Here is a 26,513-nt window from a genome sequence, read left to right as displayed (position 1 = left end):
ATGGAAATGTGTGCCGATTTGCATGTTGTGCTGGTTGAAAAACCCGGAATAACTCACTGGGAAGGAAAATCCACTGAAATCCCAGGAAAGTAGGTGGCAGGACCTGCCAGAGTACTGTTTCAATCACTGGTAACACCCGGCTGGCCTCCTCGTGGCTGGTATTGGTAACGTCGGGCCCCACTAGGGGCCCGGCGGCTAACAGGCCGGATGAACAATGGGTACTACATAGTACATATCCCACACACTTTTAAATCTCTGGCTTGACCGATACAGAGAACATACGCGGAGATGGGAGAAATCCCAGGAACCGTTAGACCCTCAACATACCTAAAAAATACCTACTCATGCCTGAGACCAGCTAGCTTAGCCTCCAATTAGTCTTTAGAAATCCGCTAGTCACAGACGCAAATCGAATCCAGACTGCTCCAAACAAGTGACGAAACCACTATACCCTCAAGAAGGATGCATGTATTAATTGCCACAAGTTATCGGCGTGAAATATACACTATTGTCCAAAGTAATCGGATACCTGCATGTTCCAAAGATCCTTTTATTGACATAATATTTAATAATACACACTGGGCTTTGATTACATTTAATCAAACCAATTTTTGATAACAGGAAGGCGGTATTTTGGCCCACACCTCAACACAGCGGTGAATTCAACTCGTGATTGATTGCAGGCGTGTTTGTCTGGTCCGAAGATGTTCAATGGCGCTGAGTTCTTGCAAGCACACGTCCTCAAATCAAGTCACTATATGATGTGCAATATGCCATGGTGCACTGGTCATACTGAAACAGAAAAGGGTCTTCCACATACGGCTGCTGCTGCCACAGTGGGAGTCGAACTGTTCAGAACGTCAATATACTGCATGTTCTTCACTGCGAGGAACGACAAACAATGGCCCAAGACCAATCCACGACAAACAATTTCAGATAGTGAAAATAACTCCGCCAAACTTCATTTGGGACGAAATTAAGTCTTCCAGGCCCAATTACGGTCAACAAATCGGAAAACCGTATTATAACGTAATTACCGTTATCTTTCGTGTTAGAATCGTCACTCCAGTAACATATCTTTCCGACGTTCAGTAACCAATTACGATGGGTTGTATGCAATAAGCATGTCGAATTGTGCACTGCGTTGTTTGGTTTGTGTGCTGCATAAAATCCGACGATATGCAAACTCCCTTACGTATTATATATTTAATTTTATTATATATATATATATTAGACACGGCTTATTCGTATGTATAAATATATATAAAGTTTTAATATATATTTATATTCGTTTTTATTAAAATTTATATTCGTGTATATATATATATGTGTGTATATATATATATATATATATATATATATATATATATCTAATATCAGTTCCTGTGGCCTCCCGGAACAGTCACAAGAACTGATACAGCCGTAATCGAATACTTCCAGGAAGAAGAGTTCCGGCAAGTATTCGGTGACAGCTGACGAGATCTATGTACCACTCTCCCGTTTGCCCGGACGCTTCCTGGCTATACTAGCATGTACTAGCACAATGTTTCCATTTAATGATTAGGTCAACCAACGTTGATCTAGAACGTTGAAGTTTGGCAGCCATGTCAGGAAGAACGGTTGATAATATGGCTTTCTGTTATGATCCTCCATTCGAAGTCGCTGTGGTCAACACCTTAATCCGTCTGCTATATTTCATTGATTGATTTACTTCTAAGTTGAATGCAGTTGTTAATTAGGCAGAAATTAGCATTTATTTGTATCCTTGTGTTAAGGCAGGGGTCGGCAACCTTTTCTGAGTGAAGAGCCATTTTTGATATCATTAAAAAAAAAAAAAAAAAAAGGAATCCGAAGAGCCTCCCTTCGAGAAGGGGGTTTGTGTCGTTAAGTTTTTGAAGAAACGAAGAGTGGTAAGGTGTTTTATTAAAAAAATATATTTTACATAATTTATAATATGTGTATATATATATATATATATATATATATATATAGGGTTGTTAAAATTAAAGTATCCCTATGTAGAGGGCTCTGGAACGAGTTCTAAGGCTCGTACTGAAGAGAAATTTGGACAATAGGTACAATAAAGAATGTGCTCGTCATTTATTGGGGAAAAAAATAGTTACAATTTGTCAGTATATGGCGCTGTGGCAATACAAATCACTTGAACAGCGCTGCAATTGTTCAATGTGTCTTCCATTTTGGTCGACAACAGTTTCCACTCGAAGAACAGCATTTTCTACAGAAGAACGTAACATGTCAACTGGAATAGCCAGAACATGACGTCTAATGCTGTCCTTCAGATCTGCCAGAGTTTGACATCCTTTACACCTGATTCTTCAAAAACCCCCACAACCAGAAGTCGTATGGGGTGAGGCCCGGTGATCGGGGTGGCCAAAATGTCTGGAAACAACTGCTGATGACCCGTTCGTCTGTAAAGTGTTGCCTTAGAAATCTTTGGACACAACGGTGGATGTCTGCTGGCGCACCATCTTGCATGAATATGGTATCCTGAAGGCACCCACGTTGTTGCACCTCTGGTATTGTGAAATTTGCTAACATTTCATAGTATCGCTGTCCAGTGACGGAACAGGTGCGGGGTCCAGTCGGTGTTACCTGATCCAAAAAATATGGCCCAATCATGAATGTGGCCGTAAATCCACACCACACTGTCACTTTTGGAGGATGCAACAGGACCTCTTGGATAACTCGAGGGGTTTTCTGTTGCCCAATTACAACAGTTGTGCGTATTCACTTGTCCATTTAAGCAGAAGTGGGCTTCATCACTCCAAAGGATGTTTCAAGGCCAAGTGATGTCCACTGTCATTCGCGCCAGAAACTGTGGTGCGTATGCGAAACGAATATCTGCATCACCATGCTTTAGCTGCTGTAGCATGTGCATCTTATAAGGATACTGCCACAACACTTGACGCATTACTAGCCTTACAGTGGAATACAGCATGTCCACTTCACGAGAAACAGCTGGCACACTTGCGCTACCACATGGAGATTGACTTGATATAGCCACATCTTCAATACGAGAGGAATCCACTCGTTTTCGACCTCTACCTTGTTGAATACCACGGTGTCCTGTCGCTTCAAATTTCGCAATCATTTCGTGGCAGCACAAACTGAATTCTCTGACGCCGGAATTCTCTGATATCTGCAGCTGCATTTGTTACTGTTCTGATAGTACAGCTTCACTAATAGCGCCTCTTCCTGCAACGTTGTTGGCATTGCTGCTGTAGTGCAGGCAAACATCTACTGTATGATTTTGAAGAGACTGCTTTGCTTTTATACAGTACAGTAGAGCTGAGTAGTGGTGCTGTGGCAATAACTTACGATTATGCAAATAAAATAAGTTATTTGCATAATCGTAACTAAGATAATTTTGTAATTTTTTTTTTTTACCAATAAATGGGGAGCCCATTTGTTTTTTACCTGTTGTACAAATTTCTCTATAGTACGAGCCTTAGAACTCGCTCCAGAGCCCTCTACATAGCGATACTTTAATTTTAACAACCCTGTGTGTGTGTGCTTTTTTTTATTATTATTTTTTTTCAAATATTTATTAATACTGAAATAACATAAGCATCCAATTATGTACGAATTATCGTGACATTTGCTGCTAAACTTCTTGAGCGAGTTTCTCAACATGAGGCGAGTATGCTGTAATTTCCATCTTTAAACATGCTGAGAGACTCGCGTTGTTCAGACGGTCTCTCGATTTATTTTTAATATAGTTAATGTTCAAAAATATTTGCCCGCAGAAATACGTCGAACCAAAAACTGAGAAAGTCCAAACTAAAATATGTTCAAATTTATATACTTATCCGCTAAGCTACTCGATGCATCGAACACAATTTGGTCTTGCATTTTCAACTCATCTATCGCTGTCCATTTGTGTAGAATTTCAAGGGCGGCCTTTTGCCTCTCCAAATCCTCAATTTCAGTTTTAAGGCATTTTATTCTTGCACTCCACATGTCCTTGATTTTTAAGTCCTCTAACTCTATTTCAAATTGTGTTTCATGTGAGCTAAAAGTTAGAGCCGCAGTTAAATGTTCAAAGAGCCGCAGGTTGCCGACCCCTGTGTTAAGGTGTTAGAGTGTAACGCTATTGTGGATATGTCATTGCACGGCCCATTTCGCTGTAAATAGTGGTGTAGATGCGAACATTATTTAAAATTCTCTAATTCCTTGTAAAATTAAAAATCATGCTTATGATCTCTATTTTTTGCCTGTCATGTAAAAATATGTCAACGATATGTATAATATAATTAGACAATATATAATTTGTATAATTTATTAAGACAATGATATGTATAAATTATAAGTGGATAATTATGTATATAACTTATATTTGTATATATGAATGTGCACTCCCTGGTTTATAGCCGCAAGTGGGTGTCTCTTAGGAGAAACTAAAGATAATAATAAAAATAATTTGTTTTAACTAGCGTCAGAGGGACTGCACTGCGAGACTACTGCACGAACAGTGGTTCAGAATATGCCAATCCTATTCTACATATGCATTTATATTAAATTTTTACTTTTTAAGTAAAAATTCAATATAAATGCATGTAGGGTTATGTATGAAGTGTTCTTTAAATATAATTACGCTATCAGTATTTTCTCGTACTTAAATATTAGGTTGCACAGTGATAAAAAGACCTATTATTATAAACAGCCCCGTTCAGTCGGCACTACAATCGGTGGCAGACGGATTGTAGTGCCGACTCTCTCTCTCTCCCTCCCTCCCTCCCTCCCCAAAATGTTCGCATCATTAGAAACAAATTCTTGCTCTCACTGATATACTTCCTGTCAACAGCTCTATAGGCGTAGCTGTAAACAAGACCATTCTGGAGAACATCTCCGGGGAGATTTGATGTTGCTTCTCCCAAAAATGTTCTGCCACGGAAGTCTGCCGTGGCAGAACATTTTTGGGAGAAGCAACATCAAATCCCTCCGGAGGATGCTGTCATCACGGATCATGCACAGGGGTTCTGGGACCGTAAATGGCTTGCGAGTTTACGTATTGGGGCAGCTAGCAATTCCATTAATAGAGACAAGGGTGTACGTTTACATCCCCTCTTGGAAACTGTGGTTCTTGGGCGAGATGAACGGTTTCAGCTAGCGCGCTCCCGAGCCATTTCCGGTTCCAGTGCATAAAAATTTGAAATTCCGGCCTTACTCCCGAGGAACCTTGTGACGAGTGCCGTGGATCTGCTATTTAAGGATGTGCCACACAGCAGAAATATGCGGTTGAGAAAGGGGATCGCTATCCCCGAAAGCTACAGTTGTTACGGTATTTTATTAATTGTTTTTATCGCTTTTATCATATTTTATATTTTCGTATTTTATTGTAAATTAAATCACATCAGTTTTAGACTACTATATATTTTATTTTATTTCATTTCATACGCTCGTATTTTATTTTATTGTAAATAGTGTTTTAGTTGCAGGATTGGAATTTGTTTATTTGAATACCGGCTGGTGTAAAGTCTAATTGTTCAATACTAATGACCTTGCACAGATTGTTAATTTACCTACAAGAATACCAGACAATCCTAATCATACAGCCAACATGCTTGATCTTTTTCTCGACTATTGTCGAGAAAGGTCCCATTGGTATTTCTCCACTTGTTCTCAAAACCTGTGCTCCTAAACTTACTCCTGTTCTTTGCCGCCTTTTTTCACTTTCTTATTCCAAAGGTGTTTTTCCTTCTGCTTGGAAATTTGCTCATGTCTCTCCTCCAATGGAGCCTGTATCTCATGGCTATTCCCAACCTCGTGTTGTTTGGCATTACAAGAATTCAAAATGGGATGACCTGCGAGATTTCTTTTCATCTTTTCCTTGGTCGGATTACTGTTTCAAAACTTCAGATGTCAACGTTTGCTGCTCAGATCGTGTCAGTGAAATTATTCTTGCAGGAATGGAATCCTTTATCCCACACGCCGCTTTAAAATCTCGTCCTTTATCTAAACCTTGGTTTTCCAATAAATGTGCTAAGGCTGTTCAAGAGAAGAATGTTGCATATCGTAATTGGCTTGTTTCTAATTCTTCAGTTTCATTTTCTGCCTACACCAAAGCTCGCAACAATTGTAAAGCAGTTATTAATCAGTCCAAACTAGAGTTTGAACAGGCTAAGAGTAGAAAACTTGCTTCTTGCCCAAATGGTAGCCACGCATTCTGGTCTCTTGCCAAAACTATTGGCCGCAACTTTTGCCCATCTCTGCTCCCACCTCTGTCCAAACCAGATGGTTCTGTTGTCACTTCAACCAAGGATAAAGCTGACCTGCTAGCATCCCATTTGTCTTCCAACTCATGTATTAATGATCTTGGTAAAACACCTCCTACCATTCCCAACACGCTCCATTCAATGCCTCCTGTGGTCTTCCGTCAAAAGGATGTCAGAAGGATTTTGACGAATCTTGATGCTAAGAAAGCTCCAGGGCCCAATGGTATTTCTCCACTTGTTCTCAAAACCTGTGCTCCTGAACTTACTCCTATTCTTTGCCGCCTTTTTTCACTTTCTTATTCCAAAGGTGTTTTTCCTTCTGCTTGGAAATTTGCTCATATCCAGCCAGTTCCTAAAAAGGGCACAAATCCCTCCCATCCAATTATCGTCCCATTGAAATTACTTCTACTCTTTCTAAAGTAATGGAGAAATCAATTAACCGCCAACTCTTAAACTACCTAGAAACCTTCCGTCTGGTCAATGATCGCAAGTATGGATTCCGTCAGTGTCGATCCACTGGTGATATTCTGGCTTATGTTACCCATTTATGAACAAATTCAATGGAAAAGTTTGGTGAAACACAAGCAGTTGCTCTTGACATCTCAAAGGCTTTCGATCGTGTTAGGCATAAAGGTCTTCTAAACAAGCTTCCATCTTATGGTTTGCGAACTGTTTTTTGTAATTGGCTATCCAGTTTTCTCTCTGATTGCTCACTGAGGGTGATGGCAGATGGCTCTCTGTCTTCTAGCTTCTCTACTAATGCCGGTGTCCCCCAACATTCAGTTCTTTCCCCCACTCTTTTCCTCTTGTATATTAATGACCTTCCATTGACTGGAAATCCTATGAATAGTTTTGCCAATGATGGCACATTGCATTCCACTTTTCATTTTGAGAAACCTTGCCCTGCTTAATCAGCTTCAACTTCTCGAATATCCGCTACCAATTCCTTAAATGCCGATCTTCAGGTAATTCTCCAGTGGGGCAAAGACAACTTAGTTGATTTAAAACTTTGTAAAACTCAGTCTTGTCTTATATCTCGCAAAAAGGATTCTTCTGCTCCTATGCTTATCTTTAGTGACACTCCGATTTCTAGGCAAAATGATATCTCTTTTGGGGATTACGCTGACTTCTAACCTCTCTTGGCACAAGCACGTTACAAATATTGCTTTCTCTGCATCTAAAAAACTTGGTTTTCTTTTTGCGCTCGGCGTTACTTTTTTTTCAAACAGCTGCTCACTCTGTATAAATCGCAAATCCGCTCTGCCATGGAATATTGTTCCCACATCTGGGGTGGTGCCGCCAAAACCTTTCTCAGGCTTCTTGATTCCATTCAGAAGAGGGCAGTTAGGTTAATTAATGATTCATTTCTAACAGTGTCTCCACTCGTTGTCTCATAGACGTACTGTTTCTGCTGCATGCCTCTTCTACAGAGACTTCCATGGGCAATGTTCTTCTGAATTGGCTTCTATAATTCCCGCTCTCTTTCAAAACAGTCCGAACACGTGCCTCCACCAGCCAACATCCATTTATTGTCCAACTTCAAACTCACAGAACCAACTTTTCATCTTCCTCGTTTATTCATTCAACTGCCGTTTTCTGGAACAACCTTCCTTCATACGTATTTCCTTAAAATTACAGTCTACAGAAGTTCAAGTCCAATGTCAATATCTTCTTTCGTCTTCTCAACCTCCAACCCAAGCACGGTACTAAGTACTATAGGTTCTAATATCTCGTGTTTGGGGTTTACATAAAAAAAATATATATATATATATATCTGCAACCATTCTTCCTTAATTTCAATCTATGCTTCCTCACGTGTGTGTGGTCTGAGGGAAAATGCTATCAGCGTTAAGCTTGCTGAATATATTCAAAGCTTTAAACACCTTAATCACATGACCTCGCAGATGCCTAGTCTCCGGAAACTTCAATTTGCAGAAATAAATTCTTTCTTGGTAAGACCACTCTTTTGTTCCCTTCACTGATTTCGTTGCCCTTCTCTGTGGCCATTCCAGCAGTTCTAGATCCTTCCAAAAGCACCCGTGAGTATCACAGTTGGCAGAATCGAATTCCGTCAATGACGCGAATAATCTTTATGGGACGTTTTCAGAACGTCGCTGAGTTATTCGGTCTCAGGTGAAAGTAACATGGTTTTTTCCCACAAACTCAGGTTTTTCGTCCAGCAAATGGACCACAGAACACGCAATTTACTGACAGTATACACGGGGCAATACGATCTTAGTCACTGATCCTCCTACAACCCTACTACAACAACAAAACATCCTTCCTAAAATAGACTCCAGGCCTTTATGCGATAATCAAGTTGCTGCCCATTGCCTTCTACAATGGGTAATCACCTTCTTATCGCTGATAGCAAAGTTCCTGTATATTATTGACAAAACCCCACGAGCTGTCCTGCCATCCTATTTGCACTTCTTAGAGAACTTCATGTCTGCCTGCAGAATTAGCCCCAAGGTCTTTATCATTTCCCACTACCCTGACTGCTACCCACATGCCATACCCTGCATTTGTCAATGTTAAATTTCAACTGCCATTTCTCAGCTCATCTATCTAATTTTTCTAGATCTTGTTGCAGTGGCCTACCCTGATTACTGTCATTAACCACCCTTGCAATCTTTGTATCATCTGCAAACTTAGATATTAAGTCTGATATGCCTTCATCAACATCATTAATAAATACAGAAAACAGCAATGGGCCCGACACTACGCTGGGGAACTCCACTAATAACATTAGACCATGAAGAACAGTGTCCATTAATAACTACTGTCTTCTCCCACTCAGTCATCCCTTTATCCAGAGCAGTCCTGCCCTTAATGCCACACGGCTCCAATTTGTACATTAGTCTTTCATGTGCAAAAGCTTTTCTGAAAGCCAAGTATATGATATCAAAACTGTTTTTTGCATCCATTTAGTATTAGTTGTGACAAATTATGCAAGAAAGCAAGCTTATAGAGCATCAGCAAAAAAAAAAAAAAAAAAAAAACCTACTCACCCGTCCATCCCCTCCTAGAATATGTCTTGTTCTTCGTTGAATTTATTCCAAAACACTTCCAAAACAACAGATTGAAATTGTTCCAACATTCAACCACCTGCTGGCTTAAGGGGAACTTCCGCACATCTATCCGCAACCATCCTTCCTAAAATTCAGTCTGTCCCCTCATGTGTATAGTCTCAACAAGTGGAAAAATTCCATCAACATTGAGCTTACTCAGTCCATTCAAGGCCTTAAACACTTCAATCAGATCTCCTGGAAGACGACTAGTCTTCAGAAGATGCAATTTGTTAAACTAAACTGAAGTTTACAAGTTGTTGGCGAAATTCAAAGAGACTGAACCAGTGTTGGGCGAAGAAAGTGAACTCTTACGACGGTTTTTGATGAAGCAATAATGATCAGCTTAGAAGAATTGCACTCAGCTCAGACAAATCTCTGCGCATGTCTAATGAAACTAAGGCGTCGAAATCCAGTATTTAGAAAAACCGCACTTTCCATTGTTCGGGTTATTCGGCAAAATATGTGTTATTGGACAAAAAAAGTAAAGGTATCTGAATTAGCCCTTTTAACGAGCAAAACTGTAGCGGTGCTCTGGTATAGTGTGATTCTGGAAGGACGGAATAATTGGTGCATTCTTCGAAATAGTGAGGGGAAGGGTATCTTGATTCGTTGAAGAATGAAACTTTCCAATCATTCTCATTGAGCAAATATTGCAATGTTCCAACTAATTGCATCTACTAATAAGTCATGCAGGTACCACTTGTGGGACCATCTCAAAGCCAAAGTGTATTCTGTGAAAATACGCAGTCGAGTATAGGCGCATTATAGCCAAAGCAGCTTATGTGCCAGAAAACCCCCACAACAGCAGTCGAGTATTTTAAAGAGCGAATTGTCATTGCATGCAGTGACATCACACCACACTGTTGCTCTCCTGGATTGGCAAAAAGTTTGCATTGTTTGAACATAACGAACAAACTTTGTTCATCAGTTCTACGTGTTTCAGAAGTAATGAACACGGCACATTAAAATTATTGTACATTCTCATTCCTTTATTCTTATTGTTAAACCCATGACTGCATAACTTCTTGGGTAAATAGTATCAGCATTACCATACCTGTAATGTGCTATACAATAATGATTAATTAATCTGGTATTTCAAAGTTAGCCGTACGTTTACCTTAGCTAAAAGTTTATTCAGTCAAGAGCATGCTTTCTAAGGAAATTGATATAATTCTTAATCAACCTTATAAAAGTTCCACTATATGCATTTATGCGCATGTCTAATTCGTTGCTTAATTCGTTGGTAACTCTGATAATATTTTTAGCATTTAAAACAATCGCAAAATCATCTCTTCGGGATCAGTAAACCTCTCCTATTTTCGATACGCAGGATGAACTTCAAACGGTAGAAAAAAAAATTATCTGGTCAGATGAGGCATGATTTTATCGGATTCGAAGTGGAAATTTTACCTATCTTCACAGATGGTGACTTTCCTTTTATTCAAAGTATTTATTTAGTATGTATTATTTTGTTGCATTTAACATTTTCATTTGCCAATCAGAATGCTACATCGAGTGGTGTTATAAACGACCTGCTTTAGCTATCATATGATATATCGTTTATCTCTTTAAAAATGGATCACGACTAAAAATTTATCCACAAAGACAAGTCATGTCGAAACACAAGCAAATATTACGAAACTGCAGTGTAACAACATATAAAGACGATTTCTTACCCAACCTATTTTTATTTTTAAATTATTACCCAACCTATTTTTAATTTCAATGTAAACATTGAAATTAAAAATTTCAGTCGCTATATTTAAGAGAATATTCCGTTTTATTTTTATATTAAAAAAAAAATGAATATCTTCGTTCGGAAAGCTTGAAAAATTAAGACACTTGGTTACAAAACTAAGCAGTTAACAGTATAAAATTTTTGCCAATTTACTGTTGTGATGCACTGCACTAATGATATTTTAAATAACGGTTTTACTATTTCTGAAAAATATATCTTCGGTATGTGTGAAACTCATGCTCCCACTTGGCGGGAGGTGACACCCTTGAATATGCTGGGAGTTAATCCTAGAGTTTCTTGCTGCTGGAGTTTTTACTACTACATTAAACAAAACAAGTACATAACAAAATGACCTTAGCTGTTTAAATATACAGGCAATATGCCAAATATAATTGTCTCCATGGTTACTCTGCCGTTGTGCATTCGGCTGGCAGCACATTTGTAACGAATTTAAAGGCCGACAAACTGTCAGCTTCCCCGCCCCTCAAAAAAAAAATTGCTGGAAATTTCAGAAGTACATGGATGAAACAAGTCATTCAACCTGGCCTCGTTCGAACACAAGTATGGAGAGGGAGCAGTAAATTACAATGAAGCTAGTGTGCTCACACGATCTCTCTCGAATCGCAGGCTTCTGTTTGTAGAGAAAATAACTTTTAGAACGTAATAAACAGGAGTCATTATCTACAGAAAATTAATAAAATTCTGCATGCTCGTAAAACAATTTTAATAGATGAGCTGATTACAATTAAACTATCATACGTTTAGAGGATGTTTCACTCTTTTTTGGTTACTTTTAATAAAATTAATACAGCACAGTTTCACTACCAAGATAACTAAGTGACAGCGCCAACTTTCCAATGTTTTTGACGTTTGATGACTTCACTTCAGCATGACGAAAGAAAGCTCGGCATGCTGAAGTGAAGAGACATCTAGAAACTGCTTGTCTATGATAACATCGACTTTGCTGTGACTATTGTTCTTGGTACTATTGCCCTCGCTGGTAGCGTTGCTGCTCCCCCAGCTTGCTTGCAGGCGCCTCCGTAGCCAGGTGGGAAGGAGCAGCAGTGCGTAGCACACGCTTCTTGATTAGACCGGGGTTCGAGCCCGTCACCACCAAATACGGAGGATGCGGAAAGGTCAGGGAATGACCACCGCATATCCCGGAGCAATATGGCCTTAGTTGCTAATGCTCCTAAAAACCAAATAACAAATCAACAATCCCCCAGCTTGCAACAAAAGCTTGGGTTCGATTTCTGTCAGTGGCTGAAAGAATACAGTATTTCTTATCAGGACGGAAAACTTCGTCGTATAACCACTACCTGATCAGGGTTCTCTAGTTTCTGAAATGGGCTAAACCAGCTGGGGAAGAGGCGATAGTCAAACATCCCTTTCTACTGAAGCTGCAACCTAGATTCGAAATCACAAAATTCTGGGCTCTCCAGCCAGATGTTTTACGCCCCCCCCCCCCGATAATTTTGGTAATTATACCTAACCAGCTGTCTGGCCCACCTCACACGGTGGCGGACCTGGAGCTAAAGTAGTTTTCGCCACTGCACGGATTTGACTGTTTAGACCAGGCTTCTACAGTCTCTTCTACTATCGTAGTATGGATGTGGGGCGTTATCCCTGAATAATTTCCCTTGTGTTGGTTGTCACGAGTGCAATTAAAGTAATCTAATTTGTCGCAGTGCTACAAATAATTCATCACTTAACTATTAATTCTATTACAACTAACTCCCCCTGTTCACATTACTACTTCATTTGACAAACAAAAACGCCTTATTTTCTAAGTAATGTTTTTCTTTTCTCATTCGTTAGACAAATTTTAATTTTCCACTCTTCAATCACGATAGGTGGACAATCCAACAGTCTTCTCAAATTGTCGAAATGCGTTTTAAAAACAACTACAGCACTCTACTGTCGTCGCTCAAAGAGAAAATGGTGTAGACATTGCTCATGAACACGTTATCTGTTGGTATATGGCAAGATTTCGAGGAAATAGAACATAACAGGAAACGAAAAGGAAGATGGTCTACAAATCCATCTTCCTAAGAATTTTGAGCTATCTGCAAAACTCGGTCAGAAGACGTACATCAGAACGGCTATCGCTGAAACCGCTCTGGGGCGAATTATGAATAAAGACTCAAAGAGCTGTCCCTACAAAGTGTAGCTTGCCCAGATCACAATGCCACATTTGTAAATTGATAATACTATAATATTATAATTAATACTGTAACTATATACTATAATATGGTGTATCTACACCAATATTTCATAGTAAATTGATAATGAACGGCGGAGTGTATTTTTATTTAAATGATTTCATGAACAAACAATTTCTGAGGTGGCCCATGGAATATCCACAAAATATGCAACAGAAAACTGTACCCCGAACGTCTGACTACGTGGCGTGGAATTATGCAAAGCGGATTAATTCAGGCGGTTCTTCAAAGATGATAAGGTGTGACGATAAGAGTGAATGGAGAAAGATATCATACCGCACATGATCGAAAATTTTCAAACAATTGGAAGAGTTTAATCTACTAGAGTTGTAGTTTAAACAACATGGCGCCACCTCCCATACAACAAGCCAAATTCAACGTGTTCAAAGAAATGTTTCCCAACGGATTAATTTCACACTATGGAGACTAGCTGGTCTTCACGTCCCCAGATTTTACAGCATCTGACCTTCTTGTGACTATCACAAGGCGCGAATATGTCATTCAAAACCACGAACATTTAATGAATTCAAAGATATAACCTAAAGGCTGAAATAAATACCACAGTATATGAAACATCAACAGTGGGCGTGAAAAATTTTATTTTAAAAACACCGATGTGTGGAACCCTAAAGTGTTCATTTGTCAAATTATTTTCATGCTTAATTACATATTTTCATAATTAATTTCAATTGTTAATATTAAATTTTATAAATTTAATAATAGTAAGGTCAAATGATCAAGGAATCAAGTTTTTTTTTTTTTTTCTGCATCAGCCAATAAAAAATTAAATACTGTAGAACATTCATACTATTTCCAATAATCATTCAATTCTGCCTTTAAACATAGCCGGATTCACTGCCTGCACCTCGTTGAGGGGCAGTCCTCCGTAGCCGAGTGGTCAGGAGCGGGAGCACACGTTGCTTGAGTAGACCGGGGTTCAAGCCCCTGACTGCTGAATACGGTCGATCTGCCAACCCGCATTGGACCAGCGTGGTAGATTATGGTCCATTTCCCTCAGCATGAATTGTTGAGGACGCTTCCATCCTGCAGGGTTGATAATGGCTGCGCTTGACCTTTTTTTTATTCCAATGTTCAACAACCTGCTGCCAATAGGCGAACGTCATGAGGTCCTATCTTCTGTTATTCCCCGAGGTTTTATATTTGTGTCCTGGTTTGTGTCTCGCTTACGATGGTCAAACCTTCCTCATTTATTTTACTCGATCTCCTCAGTGCTTCATGCACCTAATTAGATCTCACCTTAGATGTCTGGTTGTCAAGCTTTGGCAGTCCACACTTTCTAAGGGCTATACTAGACAAGCGCTTGAAGCGCGAGCGTAAGCCAGCGTCGTGAACGCCTCCCAAACAGCTAACTACACGTAGCGCTCCTAACGTCAGATCGTTTCAAACTAGACTGGGCGCTTCTAATATTTCAGTGGATATCACCAGCGACTGACTTTTTCTATTCCCAGTTTCAAGATGGATGTTGTTGAAGTTGGATGCATTTATTTATAGTGTTGATTGCGAGTAGAAAGAGAAAACGACGATGGTGGCTTCATCCAGAAAACTCAAATAGGTTAAAAACATGACAGTTTTATATTATGCTTGAAACACAGAAGTCTCCCGAGAAGTTTATTTTATTTTACAGAATGTGGATAGTTTTGAACTTCTAATGTTAATGTGGAAAAAACGCTAAATTTGATACCGTGATGCGGAAATCAATACATTAATATCGATGTTTGCATCTATGCTTTGTGCTATACCGACAGGCCAACTCCCACTAATTGAAATATTTCTGAAATGTTTTCTTTGTTTGTAAAATTATTTTATTTCTACCCGCTATTGTTATTCAGAGATTAAGGTATTTCTAAGACTCGGTGTCTTACAGGATTACTTTCGGTAACATAAGGGATCACTTCCTGTTTGATTTTACCGCACGGAACTGCTCAGAATAAAACAACTGTTGTTACTGTCTTCCGACCACTTGACATTATTTCCAGATGGAATATTGACAAGCACTTTCCATCCTTTTGAAGCAGAAAACATTCTCTGCTACCTACACTAACTTTCCGACCACTTGACATTATTTCCAGATGGAATATTGACAAGCACTTTCCATCCTTTTGAAGCAGAAAATATTCTCCGCTACCCACACTGTAACGGAGTACTTTTCGTGCAATTAAGGATTAATGTTTGATTTTATGAATATTCATGAGAAGACGCTAGTTTTCGAAATTTGTAACGCAGCTATCAATAGAAATATTTTCTTGAAATTTCGTTAGATCAAATATACATCCAGAAAAGGTGCTGTACTAATATTGTCCCTAAAAACAATTACAATAAAACTTTTTAAAATCAAATGCACATTGCATTGTTATCAGATTTACATCAGTTTTTTTTCCGTTTCCAGTGTGGCTTCCAATGGATGAATTTCCTCGATTTTGTATTAGTAGATGCAATACACCTTGAAGATACGAAGGACGATCTTTTCGTTTTTCAAAAACAATCCGTTGCAATTCTTTCGGTCATGATTTTTATGCCAAGAAACAGTTCGTGCATTATTTTATTATTATTATACAGTGTGTGTATGTATGTGTATATATATATATATATATATATATATATTTTTTTTTTTTTTTTTTTTTTTTTATTATTTATTTATTTATTTATTTATTTATTTTCCTGTATCAGGCTGGCAACGGCTCTGTGCTCTGTGGCTTACTGCGTGCTTTGCATTGCTTCCACAATACTTTTCAAAAAAGACACCGAAGTTGTTTAAAACGAAAGGTTTTCAAAATTCGTTTTGGAAGACAAGAGACCGCACGCGATTCTCATTTGTTAATGCCGACATTAGTTGTACTGTTGCAGTGGATATTCTTTAGCAGCTTTCCTATTACTGTTTTCATCTTATTTAATAATAATAAGGTTCTTTATAGACTTAAATTATGAACATTCGTGATTTCGTACACAGATAACCCAAAATCTACCAATAAATTCTCTGCTAGTGAACAAACTTTATTTCGTTAACTAAAGAAACAGTACTAAAATATAGAAGTAACATTTACAATAAATATAAGGTTAAGAATTGAGCGTTTTGATTCTTCTCATCATTACACAGTTCATCCCAATTGGGAAACATTTCTTTTCCGATTTCAATACAACACTTTGCCTTTATTTCTTTGCTAGAGTAGTCTTGTAGTGTTGTACAAGGGAGGCCTTTCCACCTCACAAATGAACTCCGTGTCAACCATCGTCTTCCCCAGAGTATAATAAACAAACCAATTAAGGCCAACCATCCCATGCACGAGGAGAATGTCTCCTCAGACTATGCGAAGGCGTTGGCAAGCGTTTTACGCCAGTTTACGTCGTCCTACGCGGCGTTCGAAGTGCTCGTCTAGTTTGCATGCCTTTACCCTCTGCTTCCTGTAAAACTGAGCGTTGGAAGGTGAAGCCGCGCTTCGAGCGCTCGTATAGTATAGCCCTAAGCCGTTTTTCATATGTGCATCGCTTTGCAATCGCCAAATACGGTCTAACTATCGCCTAGTAAAGAGGGTTAATGACGTCCTTCTCCTAGAGAAGGATCTGTAACTCAGACAGGTTACTAGTCGTATGTGCCTCCCGTCTTTACACTATGGAAAATCGATTACTGTAAAACAACTAAGCGAACAGTCGTGTTGACGTAAAGCGAAAAATGATTGATAAATTGTCTTCAATGAAATGCAATTACTTTTTTTTATGTATATCTCGATCTATTGTTAATCGATTCCTGTGAAATTTAGGAACGCGACTTAGATTTTTGTAATGACTAATTCAATTGTACTAATTCAGGATGATCTCTACAAGAAGAAATTTTATACATATTGAATTCTATACAAGAAGAAATTTTATACATATTGAATTCTATATGCCACAAAATACTATTAGTAGCATATTATTAGTATTTTCACGGTTTTTTTTTTTTTTTTTTTTTTGAAACTGAATTTACTATTGAATTACACCCTTAAGGATTTCGTTCGATTCACTTTTTTAATACCCTAATTGAAAGAAGAAATATCCAAATGAGATGAACTTTTCCGGAATATTTACATATCTGGATTTCAATAAATTTATATAAGGCAGAATATTAAGTTTTACTAAACGCAGTCACAAAACTGATCTATAATGGATTTGAACTATTTATTGAGCGATGGTACTGAATTGACGGAATTAAGAGAATGGATGCTAACGCAAAAGAAAAGAGAGAAAAAAAACAAAAAAAAAACGGAGTGAGTCCTCCCTCTCAGAGAAGCCAATACATGCTTGTAGATCATACAGACGCAATGACTCGTGTATCTATGTTTATAACTTTAGTCTGCGCGGCGCCAAAGTTGCCCTCAGTATCGTATGTATACTCTATGCAGAAGAAATATACTGTACTGCCAAACCAGTCCTGTGAGTAGAGCTGGATTATATTTGTGTTGGAAACACTAAGAAACAGCAATTTCTTCGAAGTTATAAAATTGCTGCTTCCTGGTATATATATATATACCTCGGAAGATGGTAGGCCGTATCTACTCTCCACCAAATCAGCTCCCCAACCAAACCGACATCAAGATGAAGGGATATCCCTTGAAAACACGAAACGCGGCAGGGAGATAGCGGATTAAACTAAAGAAATTAAAGGATTGTTCTAGAAGAAATAATACAAGAGCAAGTCAAAGACGAATGGTAGAAAAAAAATTTTAAAAAGGAGGTAACTCCGCGGGGAGGGAGCGTGATTGTCTCCTGATTACCCTTAGTAAAATGCTGTATAATTCTCTATTGGATAAAATGAAAAGAATCTGCTTTCTTAACAGAATAATCGAATTCTATTGTTCTATTAAGAAATCTTAACAGAACTATTCTATTTAAGAAATCTTAAATAGAATCGAGCTCGGCTACATGTAAAAAGAAGCAATATGCAAATTAAAACTATTTTTACCGGCGATAGTACAGTTATAATACAACGAGTATAGGTATCAAATGATCAGTGGTATAGTGGTACAAGCCTTTGAGTTTACCGTGGTTCAACTTCACGTATCTGCTAAATAAGGCTTTTGCTACGCCAGCCAAAAATAAATATATATAAACCATCCATTTGGCTCCCTCTTCACGTAGGTACCTATCCATCAGAAATTATAATACCGTAATTTAATACAATGTTCTTGTTTTCAAGGTTTACAAGAAAGATCTTGTAAACCTATCTGATCCTAGGTAGCCGTCCTGGAGTATAAAATGAAATGAGAACAAGTTGGAAGAACCTTTATAGAAATTGAAATAACATCTGTACAATTTCTAAATATTAGGGATTAAACCAAGAAAAAAAATATATAATATAATTAACACATTAAAAATTAAAGCTACTGGAAACTTTAATATAAAAATTCGGCGAGATTTGTAGCTAAATGAGGGAAAGTATCCAACGAGTTCAAATACGCAGTGCGTTACATTTCAGGCTCATTAGCAAATAGTAATAATTCACGATTTATAACAAAACAAAAAAAGCAGAAAATAACTTTTTTTTTTTTCCCCGCGAACCAAGAGAAATTTTATTTCTGCGCATCCACTGCATTGCTAGCGCATGGCAGTAAACGTAATAACCAGTACTCCACCTACAATATACGTAACTGTTAACTCAGAAACAGTTTGTTTTTTCTTTTGACAGGTGGTTTCTGAAGTGTGGGACTTCTCCCCCCCCCCCCGAAAGGCGCAGTTGGTTTTGAGGATCGTGTAATTTGTATGAAGTACTTTTTAAATGAAATATGAACGGACTTTTTTTTTTTTTTTTTAAATCTTTTACCTGGTTGACGTAATTTACTGTAGAAGCGCAAGTCGAAAAATTTGACGTTTTCAAAATCAAAAAGTAAGGGGTTGCATTACATTCGGGTCATGTCAGGTTTCAAAATATGGAGAAAAATTTATGTTAATAACTTAAAATAATTTTTCAATATTACCGGGAAAAATTCTTGTTTCTCAGTTATTTATAGAGTGAGTGCGGTGCATTATTGCATATCTAGTCGCTACTAATATTTTGTAGAACAAATCCAAGTTGACCGTCTTGCATTTCTCAATTATTATAGCACCTATATTTGTTATCGGATCAACTATCAACCAGTAGTTGGAATTTGATATTAAAGTGATTTTGTTTTAATTGGAAGTGCAATTGATAATTTATACAGTACTGGTAATAAAGAGAAACCAGTTTTAATCGTTTTCATAAAACCAGTTGCTTAATCATTCAATATTACGGTAAGTCATAAAAGTCTGTTCTGATTTTTTTTATTAAATATTGGAAAATATATATTTAATTCTTTTATTATCAAACAGTTTTGCACATTTCATCCATTCCGTTATGGCGAAATAATCGAGCAGCGTCGGCTATGCTCTTCAATTACATTTTCTAAACTCGACTTGTATACGAGTAAGTATATTTTCTAACTTCCCGATTCCCAAAACTACCCAAAAACAAGTCGACATCTAGTTTTGGGGCTCGACAAAGGTACCTGAGTATCTACTCGGGTACAGTTCGACACCTACAAGAATCAACACATTTAACTATTAAGTTATTGTATACTATATATTATTGAAGTACAGAGTTGTTAAAATTAAAGTATTCCTATGTAGAGGGCTCTGGAGCAAGTTCTAAGGTTCGTACTGAAGAGAAATTTGAACAGGTACAATAAAGAAATGCGCTCGCCATTTATTGGGGGAAAAAAATGAATTACAAAATTTGACACTGTACGGCGCGTAACTATCTTAGTTACGATTTCCATAATCGTAAGTTATTTCCACTACTCAGTTCTACTGTACTGTATAAAAGCAAAGCAGTCTCTTCAAAATCAAACAGCGGATGTTTGCCTGCACTACAGCAGCAATGCCAACAACGTTGCAAGAAAAGGCGCTATTAGTGAAGATGTACTATCAGAACAGCAACAATGCAGCTATCAGAATTCTGGCGTCAGAAAGGCTGGCACACTTGCGCTACCACATGGAGATGTGGTAGCGCAAGTGTGCAAGCTGTTTCTCGTGAAGTGGATATGTCGTATTCCGCTGTAAGGCTATAGTAATGCGTCAAGTGTTGCGGACTATACTTACAAGACGCACATGCTACAGCAGCTAAAGCATGTTGATGCAGATATTCATTTCACATATGTACTTTAGTTTCTGGCGCGAATGACAAGTGGATATCACTTGACCATGGAACATCCTTTGGAATGATGAAGCCCACTTCTGCTTAAATAGACAAGTGAATACGCACAATTGTTGCATTTGGGCAGCAGAAAACCCCCGAGTTATCCAAGAGGTCCCGTTGCATTCTCCAAAAGTGTGGTGTGGATTTACGGCCACATTCATGATTGGGCCATATTTTTTTGAACAGGTAACACCCACTGGACTCCGCACCTGTTCTGTCACTGGACAGCGATATTATGAAATGTTGGTAAACTTCGCAATACCAGAGCTGCAACAACGTGGGTGCCTGCAGGATACCATATTCATGCAAGATGATGCGCCACCCCACATCCACCATTGTGTCCAAAGATTGCTAAGGCAACACTTTACAGACGAACGGGTCATCAGCAGTTGTTTCTAGACATTTTGGCCACCCCGATCACCGGACCTCACCCCATGCGACTTCTGGTTGTGGGGGTTTTTGAAGAACCAGGTGTAGAGGGAAGGATGTCAGACTCTTGCATATCTGAAGGACTGCATTAGACGTCATGTGCTGGCTATTCCTTGTGGGCAGGAGCAGCAGTGCGTATCATACGCTTCTTGATTAGACCGGGGTTCGAGCCGGTGACCACCAAATACGGAGGATACGGAAAGGTCGGGGAATGACCACCGCATATCCCCGGAGCAATATGGCCTTAGTTGCTAATGCTCCTAAAAACCAAATAACAAACAAACATGAAGAAATTTCCATACAGTTGAAATGTGCAACTCCTACTTCTGATGCTACATTGCTAATCCGCGTCCTCGCTTTTGCGTGTAGCACAATGGTTATAATCTGTCATCTGACTCCGCGCAGAAAAAGCTGAGTTCAAATCATCTCAATGATGCAATTGCGTGTTTTTTTTTTTTTTTTAGCTCCTCGATTGTGTCCTCAATATAAGAAGATCAGATAGTTCTAGTTTTTCCCCAATCAGTGATAACAATATCAAAGATGTAGACAACTTACACCGATGAGCCAAAACATTATGACCACCTGCCTAATATGATGTTGGTCCTCCACATGCAGCCAAAACAGCTCGTACCCCGCGAAGCATGGATGCTACAAGATTTCTAATTGCGTCTTGTGGTATCTGGTACCAACACGTAACCAGCAGATCCTTTAACTGCTGTAAGGTCCGTGGTTGAGACTCCGCAGATCGGAGTTGCTGTTCCAACACAAACCACAGATGCTCGATGGGATTGATGTCTGGGGAATTTGGAGGCCAAGGCAATACCTGGATGTCTTCCTCATGTTCCGCGAACCAGTCTCGAATAATCCGGGCTATGTGGCATGGTGCATTATCCTGCTGAAAGACGGCACCACCAGAGGGGAAGACCGTTGACATTAAAGGGTGTACCTGGTCAGCAATGATGTTTAGGTAAGTATAGACGTCAGAGTGCCCGGCACATGGATTACTGGACCTGGGGGTATACCAGCAGAACATCGCCCAAAGCATGACAGCCACCACCGACTTGTTTTCGTACCACGGTGCATTCAGGCGCCATCACTTCCCCAGGTAAACGACGCACACGTACCCGGCCGTCCACATGATGCAACAGGAAACGTGATTCATCGGACAACTTACGACGACCTTCTTCCAATCGCTCAAGGTCCAGTTTCGATGCTCGTGTGCCCATTGTAGGTGCTGTCATTATGAGGACTTCAGGTGCAGACTGATCACTGCAATACACTACCTCCCCAAGAACTTGGAATCACATCTATTGGACTCACTAGAGGAATACAGGGAGCTAAAGGAATATGCCCAAAAACTATTTGGTAGGCGTAAAACACTGATAGCCATCTACAGAAGAAGATAAAAAAAAATAATAAATAAAAAATAAAATAAATAAATAAATAAAAAGAGACACAGACACGCGTGGAGAGGACTCAAGGAGAACCTCCTTCAGGAACCTGCTCACTACTAATCATCTACAACCAGCGATCGCAAGAATAACCCCATGGAGATGCGGATCTTCCCATGATGAAGAGAACCACAGCCATTGCTAACAGACTAACAACGGACCTGACCAGTGTTCATAGCTGAGGACAAATCTGGATACTAAAGGCTACCGATGACAGAGAAGACCGACGAAGATGGAGAAACTCCAAGTTGCTGCCTTGACGGAGCCATATTGGCTCAAAGCTCTGCACTCTCTTGTGCAGTGCAATTCTTTTACTCCCACACCCGGCAGGGGAGGGAGGTGACAGCTTGCTGTCTCCTCTCTTCCCTGCCACACCATTCCTTCCCTCTGGTGGGGCATGGGCATGCCTCACTGAATAATTGGGGGTCACCTACCCTATCGACCCTCTCCTTCATATTTCACCCCCCCAGCCTTCACTCTCCCCTCCCAGCACTTTCTCTTGCATAGTGTATAGCCCTACACGTCCAAATTTAAAATACACCAAAAAAATTTTGCCCAACCTTTTAGGCACTTCAGAAACAGGCCTTCAGCGTCAAACCCCATATTAGCGCTTTAATGTAAGTGAACTAAAATCAACCGCGGTCGTTCCAATTTTATTTTAGGTCCTAGCCACTAAAATCCCAGGAAAGTAAGTGGCAGGACCTGCCAGAGTACAATTGACTCAATGGTAACACCAGGCTAGCCTCCACGTGGCGAGGTATGGGCAACGTCGGGTTCCATTAGGGGCCTGGCGGCCAATAAGTCGGATAAACAATGGGCACAACATATAACACTACTCATGACCCACACACTTCAAAATCACTGGCTTTGACAGGGTACTGTCACCGATACATAGAACATTCGGGGAGATGGGAAAAATCCGAGGAGCCGCTAGACCTTCAATATACCTCCTACCTCATGTAGGTGCTGTCGCCGGTGAACCGTGGATAGCACGGACACTCGGAGCTGATTTCAACTAGGCAGTCCCATTTCCAGCAGTGTGTTGCGACACATTCTCCCGTCACCAGCATTCCAATTACCGGCGAGTTGCGCCACAGTCGCCCTTCTGTTGCCACGTACCATCCTGGAGAGCCTTCGCTCACCTGTAGCATCGATGATGCCGTGGTCGTCCAACACCGTGGGTTTTCTCTCCTCGGACCACTTTCGGTAGTACTAACCATGGCTGACCGTGAGCATCCGACCAGCCGTGCCGTTTCGGATATGCTCTGACCATTACAATCGTCTGGCCATTACAGTTTGGCCTTTGTTTGTTTGTCATTTGGTTTTTAGGAGCATTGGCAACTAAGGCCATATTGCTCCGGGATATGCAGTGGTCATTCCCTGACCTTTCCGCATCCTCCGTATTTGGTGGTGACGGGCTCGAGCCCCGGTCTAATCAAGAAGTGTGTGCTACGCACTCCTGCTCCTTCCCACCTGGCTACGGAGGCGCCTATTTGGCCTTTGTCAAACTCGCTTAAATCCGCTGCCTTTTCCATCTGAAGAATAAGAGTAACACTGATTAACGGAGATCAGTATCGGGTGTTTTTTTTATACTGTGTACCGACCAGCGCACGTGCCGTAGTTCACCTGCATCGATTTGCATAACGACTCGCTGGTCATAATGTTTTGGCTCATCGGTGTATATTAAAAACGGCATCTTCCTACTGTTTTATGTAGGTCAGGGTACGAATTTTTGTTACCCCCACATCAGAGCATTCAATGGACTTGAAAATAGTCACCAAGGCCCAGAAAGTTTCTTCTACAGAAGTTAAGGATCAAGACGACTGAAGCACCTGTACACAGGTGCTTCAAAGACTACCGAAGTGCATTTCTCGGATGAGGCTGCAATTTCGAGTGGAAGGCAGCTGGCTCTCGTTGCACGGCAATGTTCTCGCCCATTACACACTTGTTTTGAACACAATTCTGACGAAACATAGTATTGCACAGGTCAACCATACACCCTAGTACTAGCGGCCTTCTTCCTCTTAAGATGAAAACTGCCTTAAAAAAGACTTCAGGATGTTGAGGACATGAAGAAAGTAACTGCCAAACTAATCTCTTTGGAAGCCTTCGCAAACTCTTTTCAGGAACTTATAGAACGGCGTAATGAGGACATTCAATCGGGTGGTGATTATGTTGAATAAAATAAAATATTTTTGAGCTGCTTCACTTTGTTCTTTTTTATTGCACCAGTTCGGGAACTTCATTGTCGCACCTCGTACACATAACAGGAATAGTATTTATTAATTTGACCCTTCACGGCCAGGGGTATTTTACAGAAATACAACTGCTTTTATTATAAATGCAGTTAAATTTGTAATTTTTTAATTGAATAAGGCAATGCAGATGAAGAAGATATATTCTAAACGGTCATGTATCCTAGCTATCAAGTATTAAAAGCGGATCACAAAACAACGTAGGCCAATATTATTTAATCATGTTCTTACGCTCACAGAGAACCATGGCGGAATTGAACTAACGTTTAGGAGCCTCTTTATATCTATTCTATTCATTTCATTCTATTAATTTATAATAAAGTTTAATTCTATTTATTTATAATAGGTAATTGTTAAAACAGGATTTTTGTCTTTGGTTACAACAGGAAAATCCTGTTGTAACCAAAGACAGCAGCACCTGTCTTTGATAACAAATTACTGCGTGTGGTTATCATATAAAAACTGTTAAACAGATGGTTTAATAACCAAACAGAAGAATAAGCGGAGAAACTGTATGCAGGCGATGAACCTATCACTCCAGTTGACTTCATAAACAGCTGTTCTTAGCCGGTAAAAAGGTAAAGGTAAGCTGCAGCCATTATTGATCCACTGCAGGATGGAAGCCTCCTCAACAATTTAGGTTGAGGGAAATGCACTATAATCTGCCATGCTGGTCTAGTGCGGGTTGGCAGATCGACCGTATTTAGCAGCCAGGAACTTGAATTTCTGTATTGCTGTCCTTCCAAACCGTGCAGAAAATGCCCGTGGCAATTAATTGGTTTTGGACGAGAGTTGCGTTGTTTTTGATACGCCCGATAAACTATTTTTCATTCTGCAAAACAGAAAAACTGACCACACGATACATGAAATTTAGAGGCACGATATACTGACATCTCATGGGCTTAGCTGTCGGCACAAATTCAAAAAAGACAAAACTTCATATTGTTAAGTGAAAACAATTACTATAACAAGATGGCACAGACAGCCTTCACCGCTAACTCACATGAGGCTCTACTTCGAAGTGGTGCTTAACTGATACTATAAGGTGGATATAAAAACAACCTTAACTGATATTATGGATATAAATGCAGCAGAACAACTTTTCTAGTATCAGTTAAGCGTACAAACTGTAGCAAGAATGGGAAAAAGGAGTGATCTAACGGACTTCAGACGTGGCATGGTAGTAGGTGCAAGACGTGCTGGACAAAGCATCTCTAAAACGAAACGGCAGTTCTTCTGAACTTTTCACGCACTACAGTTTCAAGGGTGTATCGAGAATGGTGCAACGAACAGAAAACATCCTCTCAACGGCACTCCTGTGGAAGAAAATCGCTTGTTGATGAAAGAGATCAGAGGAGGATGGCTATAATTGTGAAAGCAAACAGACGGGCCACAACGTTGCACATCATGTCAGAATACAACTTTGGTGCGCAGAACAAAATATCGCAACGAACCACTATCTCATTTTGGACCGAATGGGCTACAATGCCGACGGCCACATCGCGTACCTTTTTATTATCAATAACGAACAACAGAGAACGCCTCCTGTGGGCACAGCAACACCAGCACTGGACTATCGAGGATTGCAAAACAGTTGCTTGGTCTGACAAGTCGAAGTTCCTGGTGCATCATGTTGATAGAAGGCTCAGAATTTGGCGAAAACAACATGAATCCATGGACCAGTCATGTCTGATGACTACTGTGCAAGGTGGTGGGGGCAGTGTTTATGGTGTGGGAAATGTTTTCTTGGCACACGTTGGGTCCATTGATACCCATAGATTCACGTCTGAATGCCACGTCGTACCCAAACATCGTTGCTGACCAAGTGCATCCGTTCATGTTGATAGTTTATCCTCAGTCAGATGGTTACTTCCAGCAGGATAACGCGCCGGTGCACAAAGCCG

General features: G+C 39.7%; 2 protein-coding genes across 5 annotated transcripts in view; one reads left to right on the top strand and one right to left on the bottom strand.

Annotated features, from left to right (window-relative positions):
• Positions 1 to 26,513, top strand: part of Cpes (Ceramide phosphoethanolamine synthase) — a 126,587-nt gene that overhangs the window by 16,376 nt on the left and 83,698 nt on the right. Inside the window, exon 1 of one of the 4 annotated variants that reach the window (XM_090371910.1) lies at positions 1,829 to 1,910. The exons of the other annotated variants lie outside the window; for them this stretch is intronic. The gene's annotated coding sequence lies outside the window, so the exon portion shown is untranslated. Of the gene's footprint in view, positions 1 to 1,828; positions 1,911 to 26,513 lie in introns of those variants that run through there. 4 annotated transcript variants of the gene reach the window in all.
• The window catches only part of LOC150087250 (uncharacterized), a 29,235-nt gene continuing 18,298 nt past the window's right edge, over positions 15,577 to 26,513 (bottom strand). Inside the window, exon 2 of the mRNA XM_090372421.1 lies at positions 15,577 to 15,588. Within this exon, the coding sequence (XP_090228547.1) occupies positions 15,577 to 15,588 (12 nt within the window). The remainder of the gene's footprint in view (positions 15,589 to 26,513) is intronic.

The sequence above is a fragment of the Mastigoproctus giganteus genome, chromosome 4, assembly GCF_048544385.1.
Source record: "Mastigoproctus giganteus isolate SK-2022 chromosome 4, ASM4854438v1, whole genome shotgun sequence".
Lineage (NCBI taxonomy): Eukaryota > Metazoa > Arthropoda > Arachnida > Uropygi > Thelyphonidae > Mastigoproctus > Mastigoproctus giganteus.
Note: the sequence above shows the minus strand (reverse complement) of the source record. Positions and strands in the feature narration are given on the sequence as shown.